General features: G+C 45.7%; 1 protein-coding gene across 1 annotated transcript in view; it reads right to left on the bottom strand.

Annotated features, from left to right (window-relative positions):
• LSAMP (limbic system associated membrane protein) overlaps positions 1 to 8274 on the bottom strand; it is a 419661-nt gene extending 411387 nt beyond the window's left edge. Inside the window, exon 1 of the mRNA XM_065406744.1 lies at positions 8120 to 8274. Coding sequence (XP_065262816.1) covers positions 8120 to 8274 — 155 coding nt within the window. The remainder of the gene's footprint in view (positions 1 to 8119) is intronic.
• Between the last annotated feature and the right edge of the window lie 7163 nt (positions 8275 to 15437).

Raw genomic sequence — 15437 nt, 5'->3', positions numbered from 1 at the left:
TTCCTTTTGCGCTTATCCAGCCCTGGGCAGATGGTGATTTTCTCAAACTGATTCACTATCTGAATTCACTCAGTGAGGGGTTGTTTTTTTTTGCACAAGGGCTTAAATTCACAAACACTTTGCTTAGTTGTGATTGGTGAAATAAGTCACATGCTTTTGTTTCTGTCCCCTGGCTGGATGAATGCAATAACTCTTACAGGGCCTGATCCCTAGACCACTGAATCAATGGAAAGATTCCCACTGATTTCATTGGACTTGGGATCAGGCTCATTATCTGGAGCAGGGTGTGAAGAAGTGCCTGGAGCTTTGTTACTGTCCTGATAAGGGAGCAGTTTAGGAAGAGGGAACAGATAAGGATTTTAGAACATTTTAACCTTTCTTTTTCGGTCCTGGATAGGCCTTGCCTGAGATATCATTCCTAGAAAAATAAGGCTGCTGTAAGATTGATTGGTTGGGTACAGAATTTAAAGGTAATTTTCTCTTGTCACATTCACATAAAGTAATGTGGTTCAAGGTGCAATCAGATTCACATCTGGCTTGTTTAACTGCCTTTGCCACGGGTGTCTGGTGAGGGGTTATGGGAAACATCATCTCCCACTGATTCCCCAAGCGATGTCCCACAAAATATATCAGGTGCATTCCATTCACTAGCCCGTGTCATGAACAGTCACTGACACAAAGTAATTACATGGGTGTGAGTGTGTGTGAGAATGTGTGTGTATAGTACACACACACACACACACACACACACACACACACACACACACAGTCCCAGCTGCAGAGGGTGCAGTCAGATTCTCATTTGCTCATCTTCTGGTCTGTTTAAAATTTGCTTTCCATGAACATCAGGGCAAGTAAAACTCAGCTGCTGAAATATTCCCAGAGAGGGAAAAAAAATGCTCTCAAACAAAAGAAGCACAGCTGCAGCCAAAGTGAATTCATTTTTTAAATTCAAGAAAATATTCACGGGCCATTTTTTCTGCTATTTGCCTAAACTTTAATATTTGGCAAATGGCACTGAACCAGAGGCTGTGTGTTACAGGCACAGTATGTCACCGACTAGTCCTCTTTGCCTTGAGTTCTACATTCACACTGTATCACTGAGGAGCCATGGTCCCCTAGCTTTGAGTCATATATTTACGGTATACCACTGCACAGTTACTGTCTCGTAGCCCTGCATTATAGCCACAGCAAACGAATGAAGCAGCAACAATCATTATGTTTTACATACATCACATTCTTATGAAACAAAGGCATTGCTCTTCTGCACAACTGAAGGCAAAAGCAATGGCAAATAAGAAAAGCCCTGGTTTTTAGCTGCTCTAGGGTATTAGACCTCCTGCTTCTCCTGTGACTTCTCCCTCCAATCTTCCCTTTCTTCTCTTGCCCCCTTCATTGGTTTCTTTCCCTGGGCGTCCTAAGCCAGCTCACACAAGCAAAGAAATATGCTACAACACGCAAGGGAGATTCAACTGAAGCTCTAAGACAAGAGTGGTGTACACTGCCTTTTCCTCCGCCATAAATACAGCTGAGACTACGACTGGGTAATTGGCTAAGTGCCTTGTCAGTTTAATAACAGAGAAAGAGATGGGGGAGGAGGGGAAGGGGAGAGATTGGTATTTACTATTCAAAGCCATGGATGCTGCCTGCCAGTGGATTTCAACGCAGGTTTTGTTTGCTCTGAGAGGAAAGAGAGTGAATGGACACAGAGTTCTGAGCTGGGGTCTCCCTTACCCGGCTCTCACACAAGAGTGGAAGAGCAGAGCAGGAGAGAGGGAATTGGAAAAGAACAGGACTAACATAGACGCCATGCAGTCGTATTGGAGTCCCTGGTTAGACTGTAGTTGTGCTCCCCAACAGTTAAACACTGACATATCCTGGGCTAAAGTATCATCTCTGATACATAATGAGGCTCAGCAGAATCATGCATTAACACCATCACAGAGAGTTGTGGTACCAGGTCTTCCAATGTGGCTGCCTTGTAGCGTAGTTGTGGATCTTGGAAACAGGACTGATGGGAACTGACACACTACAAAGGGACTCCACCCAAAGATGTCTTCTCTCTCACGTTCACCAGCTGGGGGGTGACTTCTGGGTATAGAGTTTAAAGGTAATTTTCTCTTGTCACATTCACAGAAAGTCATGTGGTTCAAGGTGCGATCGGATTCACAAGTTTAATATAAAGCTAACCCTACCCACTCTCACTGAGCAGCTATAGGAAAGAAAAAAAATCATTATCTATCTTGATACTGCGGGGGAAACTGAGGCACAGAGCAGGGATGTGAAATACCCAGAGTTGCAGAGTGTATTACATCAGTGATGTAATAGTCAGGAATACAGACCAAGCAGTTCTAGTTTGCCCTCTCCAGCTCTGCCCACTAGTCAGCACTGCCTCTCAAACACATACTAATGGCAACATTAATAAGCATACGTGCACTCACACAAGTACACACACAATCCCATTCACAAATGGAGACAAGCAAACACCCCCCCATTTTAAATATGCACATGTACACAGATACAGACATATACGCACAAATGCACGCAGGCTCTAAAATATACAAACACTTTATAACGTCACACAAATGTGCTATTAAAAAGCATAAGTGGAATTCAACCATAGCATAAGTGGGTGTAACGCCCTTGATTTCAGTGGATCTATGCCTTCATAGTGTGGGGGGAAAATTAGGCTAGCCCTAATGGTCAAGGCCTTTGCTTGCTTGGCCTCGACCCGCCTTGTGGCTAGCAGGCCCAAAGCCTGAACCAAGCTAAGAGTTGAGTCCGTAACCACTGTAATTGAGGAAGGAGTTGGCAGGGGGGGAGCGGGGAAGGGGCAGGGTGGGGTGGCAATGGAAAGCCCCTGAAACAGGAACAATTTGCAATATGTGCCTACTGCTTTTGTAATACAAAAACCGCTTGTGTGGAACAATAATGTAACCTATAAGTGTGAAGCAATTATAAATGTAACCCGTGCCCTCCCCTGTACCAATTGTGTAACTTCCCCATTATGCTATTGTACCCCATGAAGAGCATTGTGTAACAGCACCCCATAAAAGGCAAAGTTGCAGCAAGATGCTGGAAAGTACCGAGGAGACCTTAACTCAATTACTTCCATACAAGGCAAGGTTGCAAAAGGGTGCTAGAAAGTACCAAAAAGACCCTAACTCTTAACCTGTGTTAATTCCAAATAAGGTCATTATTACTCAAGTATGTGTAATTTGTTTGTGGTTTTAAGCTTTAAAAGCTCCTGTATGCTTTGCTTTGGGGGGAGCAGTTCCGATAGCTGCTGCCCCCAACGCGTTGGTGTGTATCCAATAAACAGGCCTCAGGCTGAGTCTTTGATCAAAAATAATGCGTGGGTGACTTTTTCCACGACAATAGCCAGGGCTAAATGTATCCCCTTTGCTACAGTTTGTACAGTGCCTAGCACAAAAGAGCTCTTGTCCATATCTGGGGCTTCTAGGCGCCACTGTGAAAATAATATAGTATATTGGTGACACAGATTCTTTTGAAATAGTTGTTTTCTGGGCAGAGGTGAAATGTACCTTTATTAATTATTATTACTTACCAAAAAAAACCAGACATGTGAGATGCACCTTAAAGCATGGAGCGAATGCTTTTGTATCAGATTTAGCTGAAAATCACACTAGCGTTTCTCATATCAGAGGACAGCAAAAACAAAAACTAAGTAAACTTCCGACTTCATCTTTGTGGCCTCCTATTGCCCTTACTCATAGGGAGCATGAGGCTTTGCAAATCTGAGTGAATTTTGATGGACAGGCAAAAGTAAGGCACCCAGAATGAGAATGGCTAAATTAATTCCAGGACAAAAGCCAATCCAGTTACAACAGATGTGAATTGGCTTTGTCACTCTATCAGAACCAGCCCCCTATGTATCTGGGTTTCAAAAGCAGTATATGCAATACATATTTGAAAACATTATAGTTAGAAACCATAGATCCCAGTAACTTCAATTTAATTTAAGGCAAGGGGAGCAGAAGAGAGATGGGCTCAGAGACACTCCAGGTAACTCGCACTGCTATATAAATTTTAATGCCAGCTAAGCAGGAAAACATATGGCACTTAACTGCAAACTGAAGTGCATGTGAAGACCCAGGGGAGGAGGTTAAAGCAACAGTCTGACGCAGTCTCTCCTCCTCCACTTTCTTGAACATAAGTTATATGTATAAACACCATATGTATATCAATACAACTTCCTTTTCATATTCCCCATTGAGGCCTTGTTTGTGATCTGTTACACCTGTTTCTGGGCAAATATATATTTCACGATGACCCCTGTCACCATTGGGATATACATCTTGTGATTCTCCTTATCACTAGGCATATATTTTGCGACACCATCTGCTGCCATGCCTGTATATTTTGCAGCATCCCTCCATCCCTGTGCGCGTGCACACACACACCCACACCACATACCCCTATATACCTGTATACACACATACACAGTAGTGTAGTAAAGATACACACAAAATATTAGCAGAAGTATAGTTTGTTCTTCTGTAACCGATCCTGATATGTTTATCTCTCTCCATGTTTGCCCACTCTACCTGACACCAAGGCCTTGTTTAACTAGAGAGGAAGACGACCTGCCAATGCAAATTGAGACATACTAATGAAAACTCTGGTCTGTTGCATTCATTGGCTTACTTTATTAACTGGTTGAGAGTCAATGTGGTACAGCGGATAGGACACTAGAGAAGGTTTTATTCCATGACTGGTTGTGTGATCCTGGGGAAGTCATTTCGCCTCCCAACCTATGTCTGTGTGGTCTAATAGATTAAAAACTCTATGGAGCAGGGATTGTCTCTTACTCTGCACAGCACCTTGGGATCTTGAAGTGCTGCCATAATACAAATAATAATAATGATTATGATTTTACTGTCAGGACTACGTTAATATGCTACTTTACACCGCTGGATATATCCATAGTCATTTCTAGCAAAGAGCTCAGCTCAATGCTTCCTGTTATAAATCATATGCTAATTCTAACTGTAATCTAAACAGCTTTTACTTTTCTTTTTTCCAGATAGCATAGAACATAAACTTTGTTTTGATGCCATGTTAGTGTTCTGCTTGAGGGGCTTTATCCATAAGCATTGCTGCAAATGCAGGCTATCAATAACATATCTGAAGGCCAAAAACTGCTTATATTACAGGATCACACATACAGCACTGTAATTATTGCTGGAAATGTGATTGTAGCTGCTCTTTTGATGCACATATAACTTTCAGAAATCAACTACCCTTTGGACTGAAATTTCCAATATCCATTATCACACCAAAATTGAGTATTTTTTTTAAACATTTGGTCAAATTGGAAATTGGCCATTTATTCAGAAGTTGGATCAAATTTTATATTTTTCAGCAATGAATCAAAATCAGATTTTTTTTCTTGTGTGCTTGGAAACACTCGAGAATAGTGGGCTAGATTCTGCCGTCAGAGAGGTCCTGATCCTCCAAGCAACTGAGCATCTTCTGGGAGGTGTTTAGGAGCCAAATCTCTCCGTGAAGTCACTGGGAGTCAAGGGCACACAGTACCGCCTCAGTGGTACTCAGGAATCAGCTTTGGAGACTGGTGTAAATTGGGAGTACTTCTGGTGACCTGACTGGACTTCTCTGCTGTAACTGAGCATCATTCACCCAATGGAGTTAGACCAGGGATGAACTTGGCCCATTTTGTGTTCAGCTGATGACGTGCTGGGCATTGGAAAAATGACTAAGGGTTAAGTTCAGCCCTGTGCAGGGAGCCAGCACAAGGTTTGGGTAACTCTTCCACTCTTGCTGTCATTGATGGAGCTGCACCAGAAAGAGTATTATGGTGAGAGCATTTTAAATTAATGGTAGTGCAGACAAGGCCACAGGCAATGGAAGGATCTCTTAAAATGAGACCCTTCATGCAGAATTGGGGAGGAGACAGTGGGGAAAAACCAACAAATAGGTCCTTGCTGTAATGCTGTGAGGATGAAATTTCACCCCAGATCACGCAGAGACTTAAGATCACTGGAAAGGATGCTTTTTACCATCCCAGCCCCAAGTGGCAGCCCTGGCTCCTAACCAACCAAGTGTTCCCCATTTCGTCTCAGGCAAGGAGTGAAATGACATAAGAAAGATGGTAGTAAGCCATACCTAGCAGAACTGTTTGTCATAAGGAACCAACACCACACAGCCTGTCATATCTCTTTAAAGAGCCTAGGAAGACTGGCCAAGGAAGCGAGTGCGTGTACGCTGTCCACAATTACTTCTGACAGAGATCCACCAATCCAGGAACATCATCTTGCTTGGGGCAAGTAATAAAGCTTGGAGATGCAGAGCTTGTGTGAGCGTGTAACTTACTGCACATCTGGCTCACACAGCTGGATCACTTTTAGTGTCTGGCACAACACTAGCAACCAAACACTCCCTTCACACGCCTGAGACGCGCTCATACATATCCTTATTCAGCTCACACTGACAAACCCTCACACATGGCAGTTACAAATACCACCTCAATGATACACACATTCTACTCTGCTGCAAATGCAGTTTTAATACAAAGCATCTTGATAAACTCCAGGGCTGCAGGGTTAAGTGAGAAATAGAAATCCAATGACCGGGGTGGTCAACTGAGCTTAATAGCTTGGTTGCTGCCATATGTTCTGAGCACATCCCACAAACACTGTCCCCTGCTGCTCATCGAAAGTGGTGAGCCGTGGAATAAACCTGCATTAAAAAACTGCAGCATATAAGTAGGGTGGGGAGTCCTGCTGAAAGGGGTTAATGAAATGTACGAATCCCCACAGAGTGGAAGGAGGGGAGAGGACTCTGGAGTCAGATGCAGCACTCGTTGTTAGGTGTTTTCCGTGTTGCGTCTAAACCCTTCCATCATGAACGCAAGGCAGATGAATTACTCTGCAAATCCTATTACTCCATGTGGATAAACCTTACATGCAAGTTAACAAGTCTGGAGAGCCAGGGAATGAAATCTGCTGAAAGGATATTCCAGGATCAAAACAACCCAACACACAAGCAATGAGAGAAGGAAGGAACGAACACACACATACACCCCCCTATTTCCTAACATCTTCCCTACACACATACTCCTCCATCACTAAAGGGAGAGATGCAGGGCACGGCAGATCATGTAGCAGGACACTTAGTGACATCTAGCAGGATTTATTTCAGAGGAAGAGAAAGAAAACTTTGCTGCTGCAGTTAGCTTTGCTAGGGAATTGCTCCCTAGATGCTCCAGGTTTTGTGCACTATCAGCTACTCACAAAGATTACAGGCTTATTTTAGATGCTTTTTAGACACTTTTACTGCCATAATATACAGTGCATGCATGCATGCATGTGCATGCACACACACAAACACACACTTCGTCCAGTAGGGGAAGTTACAGTAGGTAAGTTGGGTAAAAGTAGGATTTGAAAAGGAGCTTGTGGGAGATAGTTTATTTGATTTTAGTTAGGTGGGACATTGGTTTGTTCAAAGCCCAGATAGCCTGGGAATGACCCGTACAAAGCCTCCACGGGTAGCAGTTAATCTTAGCTCTGCACAATACTAGAGAATCATCCTTCCCATGCAACAATACCCCCATGAGAACCATTAGTACATGTATATACAGTATAGACCCATTTCTTCAGCTATCAAAGGAAGTCAATACAGTGACCAGAGACATAACTCAGACGGATCTCAGAGTTGGTACCTCTTTACTTCACTAGCCCTTAAAATGAGACACCCCAATGTATTAAACAAATAAAAGTCATACCTTCCAAAAGGATCTCATATCAGAGTTCTGGCAACACAGTGGATAAAGTTTTGCATAGGAGTAAAATGGAGTATCGAGAGAGCAGTTGAACATCTGGCAAGCACAGCTGGACCCCTTTCAATTTATCCATTGATACTGCGGGGCCAGTGAAACACACATGTGCATGAGCACATTTCCCTTTCCCCAATAAAATCCTTCTTCTCCAGAGGGTGGGGGGGGTGTTCAGAAGCTTTTGGGTGACATTAAGGTACAGAAATACACATGCACACAGCCCCGATTCTAGCAGCAATCACTACTGCAGTTCAGGGGGTAAAACAACACACACAAGAAAAAGTTGGCAAAATGCCCTACCTGAGGATGGCCGTATCCCCCTGCCTCACGGTGATGTTATCGGTGCCTCGGGTAAAATCCAAGCTGCGGACTGGCAGCCCTGTAGGGAGAAGGCAAAGCAATCTCAGTAGGACCAACGGTAATTGTTTCCGATCAGGCTGAGCCCTTCCTCCCATGGCTGGGTTGCTTGAGTTTCAATGTATGTACTTCTCTCTCTCTGCACGTGTATATGGCTAGCTAGAGAGCTGTATGTGAAAACACAGTAAAAATAATGTGCAACTCTGTCTCTGCCGGAGAACCCCAGGAAGAGGTGATTTTGCAGTCTCTCTTAGCTGCCACTTTCTCTCGGTCTTTTCAGTCTTGTGCTGGCTTAGCTTAAAAAAAAATTCTCCAAAAAGTCTGAGCAAAAGACTCCAACAAAAAAGAAGCGTGGGGGGATGCTTGGGGAAGAGATCAAAACGAAGCAAGAGGGAAAAAAACAGATGTAAAAAAATAATTAAGCCTATCTGGAGTGATGGTTAAAAAAGGAAAATGAAAAAGAAGAGTCCTGTGTGCTTCCCCCCTGCGTGTGGATGCTCCTGCTCCTGTGAGTGGCTGTGCAGTCTCTGAGCACTGAGCTCCCTTCCTAACCCACTTTCCCAGGCAGAGTGAGGCAAGGAGGGGAGGGAGGGAGGGAGGGAGCCTTACTAGTGAAACAGAAGCTCAGCACTACAGTAGGAGCAGGGTGGGTGGGTGTGTGTGTGGGGAGGGGGGGCGAAGCCCTGAACAGCAGCATCTCCTGTCTTCCTCGCTCTGTGTAACCCACCCACCGCTTCCCCCCCCTCCCACCCCAGCACACACACCCCATCCATCCCCCGCCTCTTCGCACAACTGCCCCCTTCAGCAGAAGCCAGCCCTGATCAAAGCCTGATGCTCCTTTAGGTTGTCACGACAACAGCTCCATCTGAGGCCTGGCCGATTCCTTCAGAACAGGGACTTGGGAGCTTAGAAAGAGACCTAAGTTAGGGAAATATGGGACTGGGCAGGAGTGGGGGACAGAGGGGGCTGGAAAAAAGGGGGATGAGAAAGGGAAAAAGGGAAGAGGAGGAGACTGGAAAGGAAAGATGAGAGGGAGGGTGGAGGGCATTGGAAAAGGGAGGATGGGGAGGAGGCTGGAGAAATATGGATAAAGAGAAAGAAGGCAGTAAGGATGGGAAGTGGGGGGATGAGAAAGGGAGCAAGGGGAAGTGGGAAAGGGGAGATGAGGGGAAGAAAGGAGTCGAACAGAGGGATGAGAGAGGAAGAGGGCAGGGAGTCTGAAAAAGGGGAAGGAAAACAGGGAGCTGAAAAAGGAAGACAGAGTGAGAGAGATGCTGGAAAGGGGGCAGAGAGGAAAGGAAGGGAGGAAGATACAGGGAATATTAAGAAGAAGGCTAGAAAGGGGAGAAGAACTTGGCAGTGTGGCCTGAAATCAGAAGCTAGTTGATTTAAAGAGGAACATTCTTGGCAACTGACTTTTCAGGCTAAATCTTGTTTTTTCCCTCTTGCTCTTTCCTGCACCAGATAAACAGTCCAGTCCCCCACCCCGGCCTTTGAGGGATGAACTGGAGACAATGCTCGTATTGAGTTGCCTGCAGTGTGAATACTCAGTCTGTCCTCCCCGAATGGCAGCACTGGCAGCTGAGCCCTGATCCCTGCAGCAGCTTTGCTGACCCCGGGGAACACTCCCTTAGCTCACATACTATCACCATCACAAGAGACGGGAGATTAAATTAATGGAGAGGAATAGCCGTATGTTTTACTGCTGATGCCTGCCTTCCTCCCTGCACAGAGGAGGGATGGAAAGAGCTGCTCCTAGGGATGGCTGGCCAGTGCCGCTGCACACGTAACATGCTCAGGGGCTAATGCACTGGGGCTGGGGGCAGCAGCAATAAAGGGTGAAGACAGAAGGGGTGATAAGAGGAGAGCAGGTAACCAAAGGGTCTGAAGAGCAGCCTGGCTGTCAGTTGTTGCCCCATTCAGCCCCATTGCCAAGGGAGGGGCAGTAATTGGCCCCCTGTATGTTTTCTATTCCCAAGAGTCAAACTTCTGGATAGTTAGAGAGGACAAGGGGGACCCAAAGTGGGGGGTGGGGGGTGTCAGCAGCCCCTTGTTCCCTTTGTGCGGAAGGTTGCCTATAAGTATTTAAACAATCCCCATGTGTGCTGAAGACCAGGCCTAACTTTCCTGGCACTAGGAAATAAGGGCCTGAGCCCCTCACAGCGGATACAGCTTCGACAGCAGCAGCAGAAGAGACTAGCTCTTTGTAGTCAAGCAAGGAGATGAGAGAGACTGAGAATTCCTCTGGGGGAACTTAAGGGCAATGGGACCAACAAGGGGAAGCTACCAGAAACCAAAGGGTTAAGCCAATACAATGAGAACTAATGCTCTCAAGCTGCTGCAGCAAGGGGCTGGCTCTACCAGGGCACTGCGGGGAGAAGGCCTAGACCATTGGGGTCTCATCAAACCTTACCCTAGTCCTGAAAAAGACCCCGATGGTGCTGAAAAAGAACTCCCCAGAAAGCTTCAATTCAGAGGCTGCTACCCCCAAGGCACTGTTGTGAGGAAGCTCATGCTGCTGGTGTCCAAGCTGGCATGGGCAGAGCACTGCCGGGAGGAAGCTTACCCAGCTGGCATTGACCGGGGCATGGTTGTGAGGATGCTCACTGTTGCAGTGAGAGCTGGCACAGTAATGAAGTTGACTATAGTGGAATTCATCGCTTCGTGCCAAACAGCCAGGAGTGTGATATACAACCTTATTTTTACAGGGTCTCCCATATGCATTTCATTTACATTTAATAAGCACTATTGTATGTCAATTAAATGCCAGTGGAGTAAGGAAAACATATTTGCTGAAGATTAACAATTATGCAACGTGAGGAGCATCTGCCACACAATGCTAAAGCTCACTAAATATTTCCTTTTCTCTGAGTATTTACCTTGACGAAAATATCTATCCCATTAAATCTAAATTTAATGCTTAGTTAAATATATTTAGGGTGCACTTCGTGGAGAGTGGCATCAATATGGTTTATAGAGAGAATGATGGAGGGGGCATCAGTAAGAGCGAAGGAAATAAATCATTCCCAGGGTTCACGTGACACCCCAAATACCCATACAGTTAAAAATTGAGGAGAGAGGGCCCCCCACCAGGGACAGAGAGAGAACCAAGACCATCCAAAAGGTTCTGGTCACCTCAGGGACTCTGAGAGTGGAAGTCAAATCCCCTTGCAACCCCCAACCTCCCCCCCAGAGATGGAACTGCATTGGCAATAATGGAGGAGGGCTGCAGGGAGAGACCAGTTCCCCCGAGATGAAACTGCAAGGGAAAGAGTGACTGGGAACTCTCATCTTCTCATGTATTTATATAGTGCCTAACACAAGCATCCCAGTCCTGACTCAGGCCTCTGGGCAGTACCATCATGTAACTATTTAATAATCATCATCATAAAATGTGGGATGGGGAAGAAATTCACTCCAGGGTCTCAAACGCTGAAACATGTAATCCCTCAAGGCTGGTCAGTTTTATTTATTATTATAGGTAAATGGATGCAAGAGAGAGGGACAGAAACAACCAAACAACCTGGAACCATACATAAAATCTCAGAGAGAGCCTCACAATTAAAATATATCACAGTCCTTTTGTTTTCCCAGTAGAAATGCTCTCTGGACCCATCTCCCCCTGCTGGAAGCAGATAAAGAAACAGTACAAAATCTTGAGGGAAATTTCATGCAGAGATAATCGGAGCACGGACACCACAAATCTGCCTTAGCATCTTTTAAAACTATTTCCTAGCACTTATGAAAGGTGCAGGATTCACAATCCCAGACTCCAAAATTCTGTTAGCTTACAGTACAGGTATGGCACAGGCAGGGCAGGGCCAGCTTCTCTCACACTACTCCTGCTAATGCCCCTCAACAGTGATCTGGTGGGACCATTGCTTAGGGCTGATCAACACTACAAAGTTAGGTCAATGTAAGCCTCCTTGCACCAACTTAGTTGTGTGGGTATCTACACTTAAATTTGCCTCCCACTGATATAAGCGCCCCATTACAGCGATGCAGTAACACCACCTCCCTGAGTGAGGTTGAGCCATGGTCGATGTACTGAGGTCAACGCAGCATGAGTTACTTATAGTAACCCCAGTAGTCCCAGCATCTGTCCCACAATGCCCCACACTGACTGCTGTGGTCACAACTGTGAACTTCATTGCCCAGGGGTCATGTAGATCAGAAAGCCCCTGTCCCTTTTAAAGTCCCATACATTTCTGAAATGCCTTTTCCTGATTGTCCAGCTTGGCGAGCACACCTAGCAGCTCTCCATTGATGCATACAAACGCCCAGCTAACCATGCCAATACATGCTCCAATTGTGCTGTGGCCAGGGGTAGAAAGGAGATATTGCATCTCCTTGGTCTGTGGGGAGAAGAGACTGAGCAAGCAGAGTTACATATCAGCCATTGAAATGTGGACATCTATGAGTATATTGCCTGGGGGATGGAGGAGAAGGGGTACAACAGAGACCAGCAGCGGCACGTGAAAGCAAAGGAACTGCAGCAGGCGTATCAGAAGACCGGGGCGGCAAACAGTCAAGCTGGTGCTAAGCTGCACACCTGCCACTTTTACAAAGAGCTGCTTACTTGGCAGAATCCCCACCATCATCCTGCAAACCACTGTGGATACTTCTGAGGAGCCCGAGTTACAGGTTCTGGTATGAACAGCAAGGGTGAGAAGAACGTGGAAGATGACAAGGAGGAAGATAGGAGACATGTGACCAGGGGTCTAGTTATACTGCAAGCCAGGATCTGTTTGAGATGCCACAGCAGTCCAGTCAGTCGAGCATGGGTGAGCCTGATGCAGGGAAAGGATCCTTGTGTAAGTGTGTAAATTTATTTCCCATTACAGTGATGGCACCCCCAATTTAACAGGACATGGCTTTCGACTTTTCATTAGTTTATTTGTGCTAGAAGAGGTAGCGGTACAATAAACAGAGGTAGAGTTGTTATCTGCTTTTCATTGTCCTGTCAGGGTGTGGGGTGTGTGGGGGTGTATGGCATGCAGAGCAGTTTGTTTATGTACAGAGGCATGTCCTTTGAATTCTCTTGAAAAATCTGTATGAAACTTCCATGGAGGTACTGTGCAGTCCTCTCCCGAAGGTTTCTAGGAATGGCGGTCTTATTTCTTCCTCCGTGGTAGGACACTTTCCCATGCCACTCTGTGGTAACTTTGGCAGGCACTATTGCAGTACACAGGCTAGCAGCATACAGGCCCGCACAGCTTTGGGACGCTAGGAGCAGCTGTGCTCTCTGTGCCTTTGTTACCTTCAGAAGTGAGATAGATGGAAAACAGTGCCAGTATTCAGTGCGGTTGCCCTATACTCATAGTTTTATGCAACCAAGCAATTCTCTCCTCATTTCCCTCATGCCTGGTGAGCCACACTCACCAAGGCTGGCGCTGTGAGTGGCGCCCTGCACAAGCACGCCAAAGCAGAAGTGTCAGTGGGCATGTCTTAATGCTTTAGGGGAGCAAGGGAAGGGAGCTCTTAACCTTAACGGTCACTCTCCATTGTGACTATACTGACTATGGCGCAAGTTTAATCTGCAACAGCTGCCATTGCGGCCTTCAGGTGTTCCTCCTCCACACCTGTGGAATGCCTCAGCCAGATAAAGAGGAGAAAGAAGAGGACTCGGGCTGACATATTGAGAGAGATCCTGCAAGCCAGTGCTGCATCAGAGTGTGAGCAAGGGGCCTGGAGGATGGACATTGCAGGCGGCCTGGAGAAGGAAAGAGCAAACAGGAGAAAGGCCCAGGAGTCCCAGCAGAAAAAGAGAGGGAGGTGCACTGGGACATAATGGGGCTTCTCTGGGAGCAAACAGCAGACTGATGCTACAGAGTCTTGTGGGCCTACACGTTCAACAATCCAGGTTCATCTCCCTTTACAGTCCACAGAGAACTCCAGTCTAGGGCCTCCCTACATCACCCCCTCACCATTCCATGTGGTATCATGGGCTGTATCCTTACCCCTATTATTCCACCCCACAGGATATTAAGGACAACTAGAGCATCACATACAGCAACCATGGCTTTCACAGGTCAGTGTATGTGTAGGTAAAATAGACATGAATGTTCTTTCCCCTAATTAAGTTCTGTTCCATTAATTTATTAAGTTTTTAATGAATTTGTTTTTAAATTGCACAGATTTTTTTTGCACTGGTTTTGTTACTGAATAAAATTCTATTTGGAAAATAATTCATCTTTATTAGTTCACAACATATGCTGCAGAGTGCCTACCAGTTCTGAAAGCACCCACTTACTTATTACTGTACAGTGTGAGAACTCAGAGGATCAGTGACAAAATGAAATAACCATAAAATGTACAGCAAGCTCTGCAAACTTAACAGGCGCATTGACAGCGTTATATTAATAAATGTGCACCAACCACCACACAATTCCTAACAGGCCCCAAAATAGCAGGGCCAAGGAGAGCACAGTTCACCACAATACATTACTGTGGCTCGCTGTTAAAGTGCTCTTTCAAAGCCTCCCTGAGCTATATAGCTCTGCTTTGAGCTCTTCTAATCGCTCTTGTGTCTAGATATTCAAACTCAGGAGATAGCCCCTCCAACCCAGCAGCAAATTTTCCCCTCTTTGCTTCAGAGATATTATGCAGGACACAGCAGGCAGCTATAACCATTAGGATGTTTTTTTTTCACTGAGATCCAACCTTGTAAGTAAACAATGCCAGCAACCCTTTAATCTACCAAGAGCACGTTCAACTGTCATCCTGCACCTGCTGAGCTGGTAGCTGAGTCGTTCCTAGGTGCCGTCCAGGTGGCCAGTGTATGGCTTTATGAGCAATGTGAGCAATGGGTAGGTTGGGTCACCCATGATGACTACTGGCATTTCAAGATTGTCAATGGTAATATGCCAGTCGGGAAAGAAAGTGCCTGTTTGTAGCTTTCTGAACAGTTCAGTGTTCTTAAAGATGCAAGTGTCATGCACGTTCCCTAATCAGCCATCAGTGATGTCAGTGAAACATCACCAGTGATCCACCGACGCTTGCATTACCATAGAAAAGCAGTCCTTTCTGTTGACGTACTCTGTGGCAAGGTGATCTGGTGCCAAAATAGGGAGATGTGCGCTGTCTATTGCTCCACCACAGTTCGGGAACTCCACTGCTGCAAATCCATCCACTATGCCCTGCACATTGCTGAAGGTCACAGTCCTGCGTAGAAGGAGACGATTAATGGCCCTGCACGCTTGCACAACAATGGCTCCCACAGTGGATTTTCCAACTGCAAAATGATTTCCCACAGACCAGT

This window comes from Emys orbicularis, chromosome 1 (genome assembly GCF_028017835.1).
Source record: "Emys orbicularis isolate rEmyOrb1 chromosome 1, rEmyOrb1.hap1, whole genome shotgun sequence".
Classification (NCBI taxonomy): Eukaryota; Metazoa; Chordata; order Testudines; family Emydidae; genus Emys; species Emys orbicularis.
The sequence above is the reverse complement of the archived record's forward strand: the minus strand, read 5'-3'. Positions and strand labels throughout refer to the sequence as shown.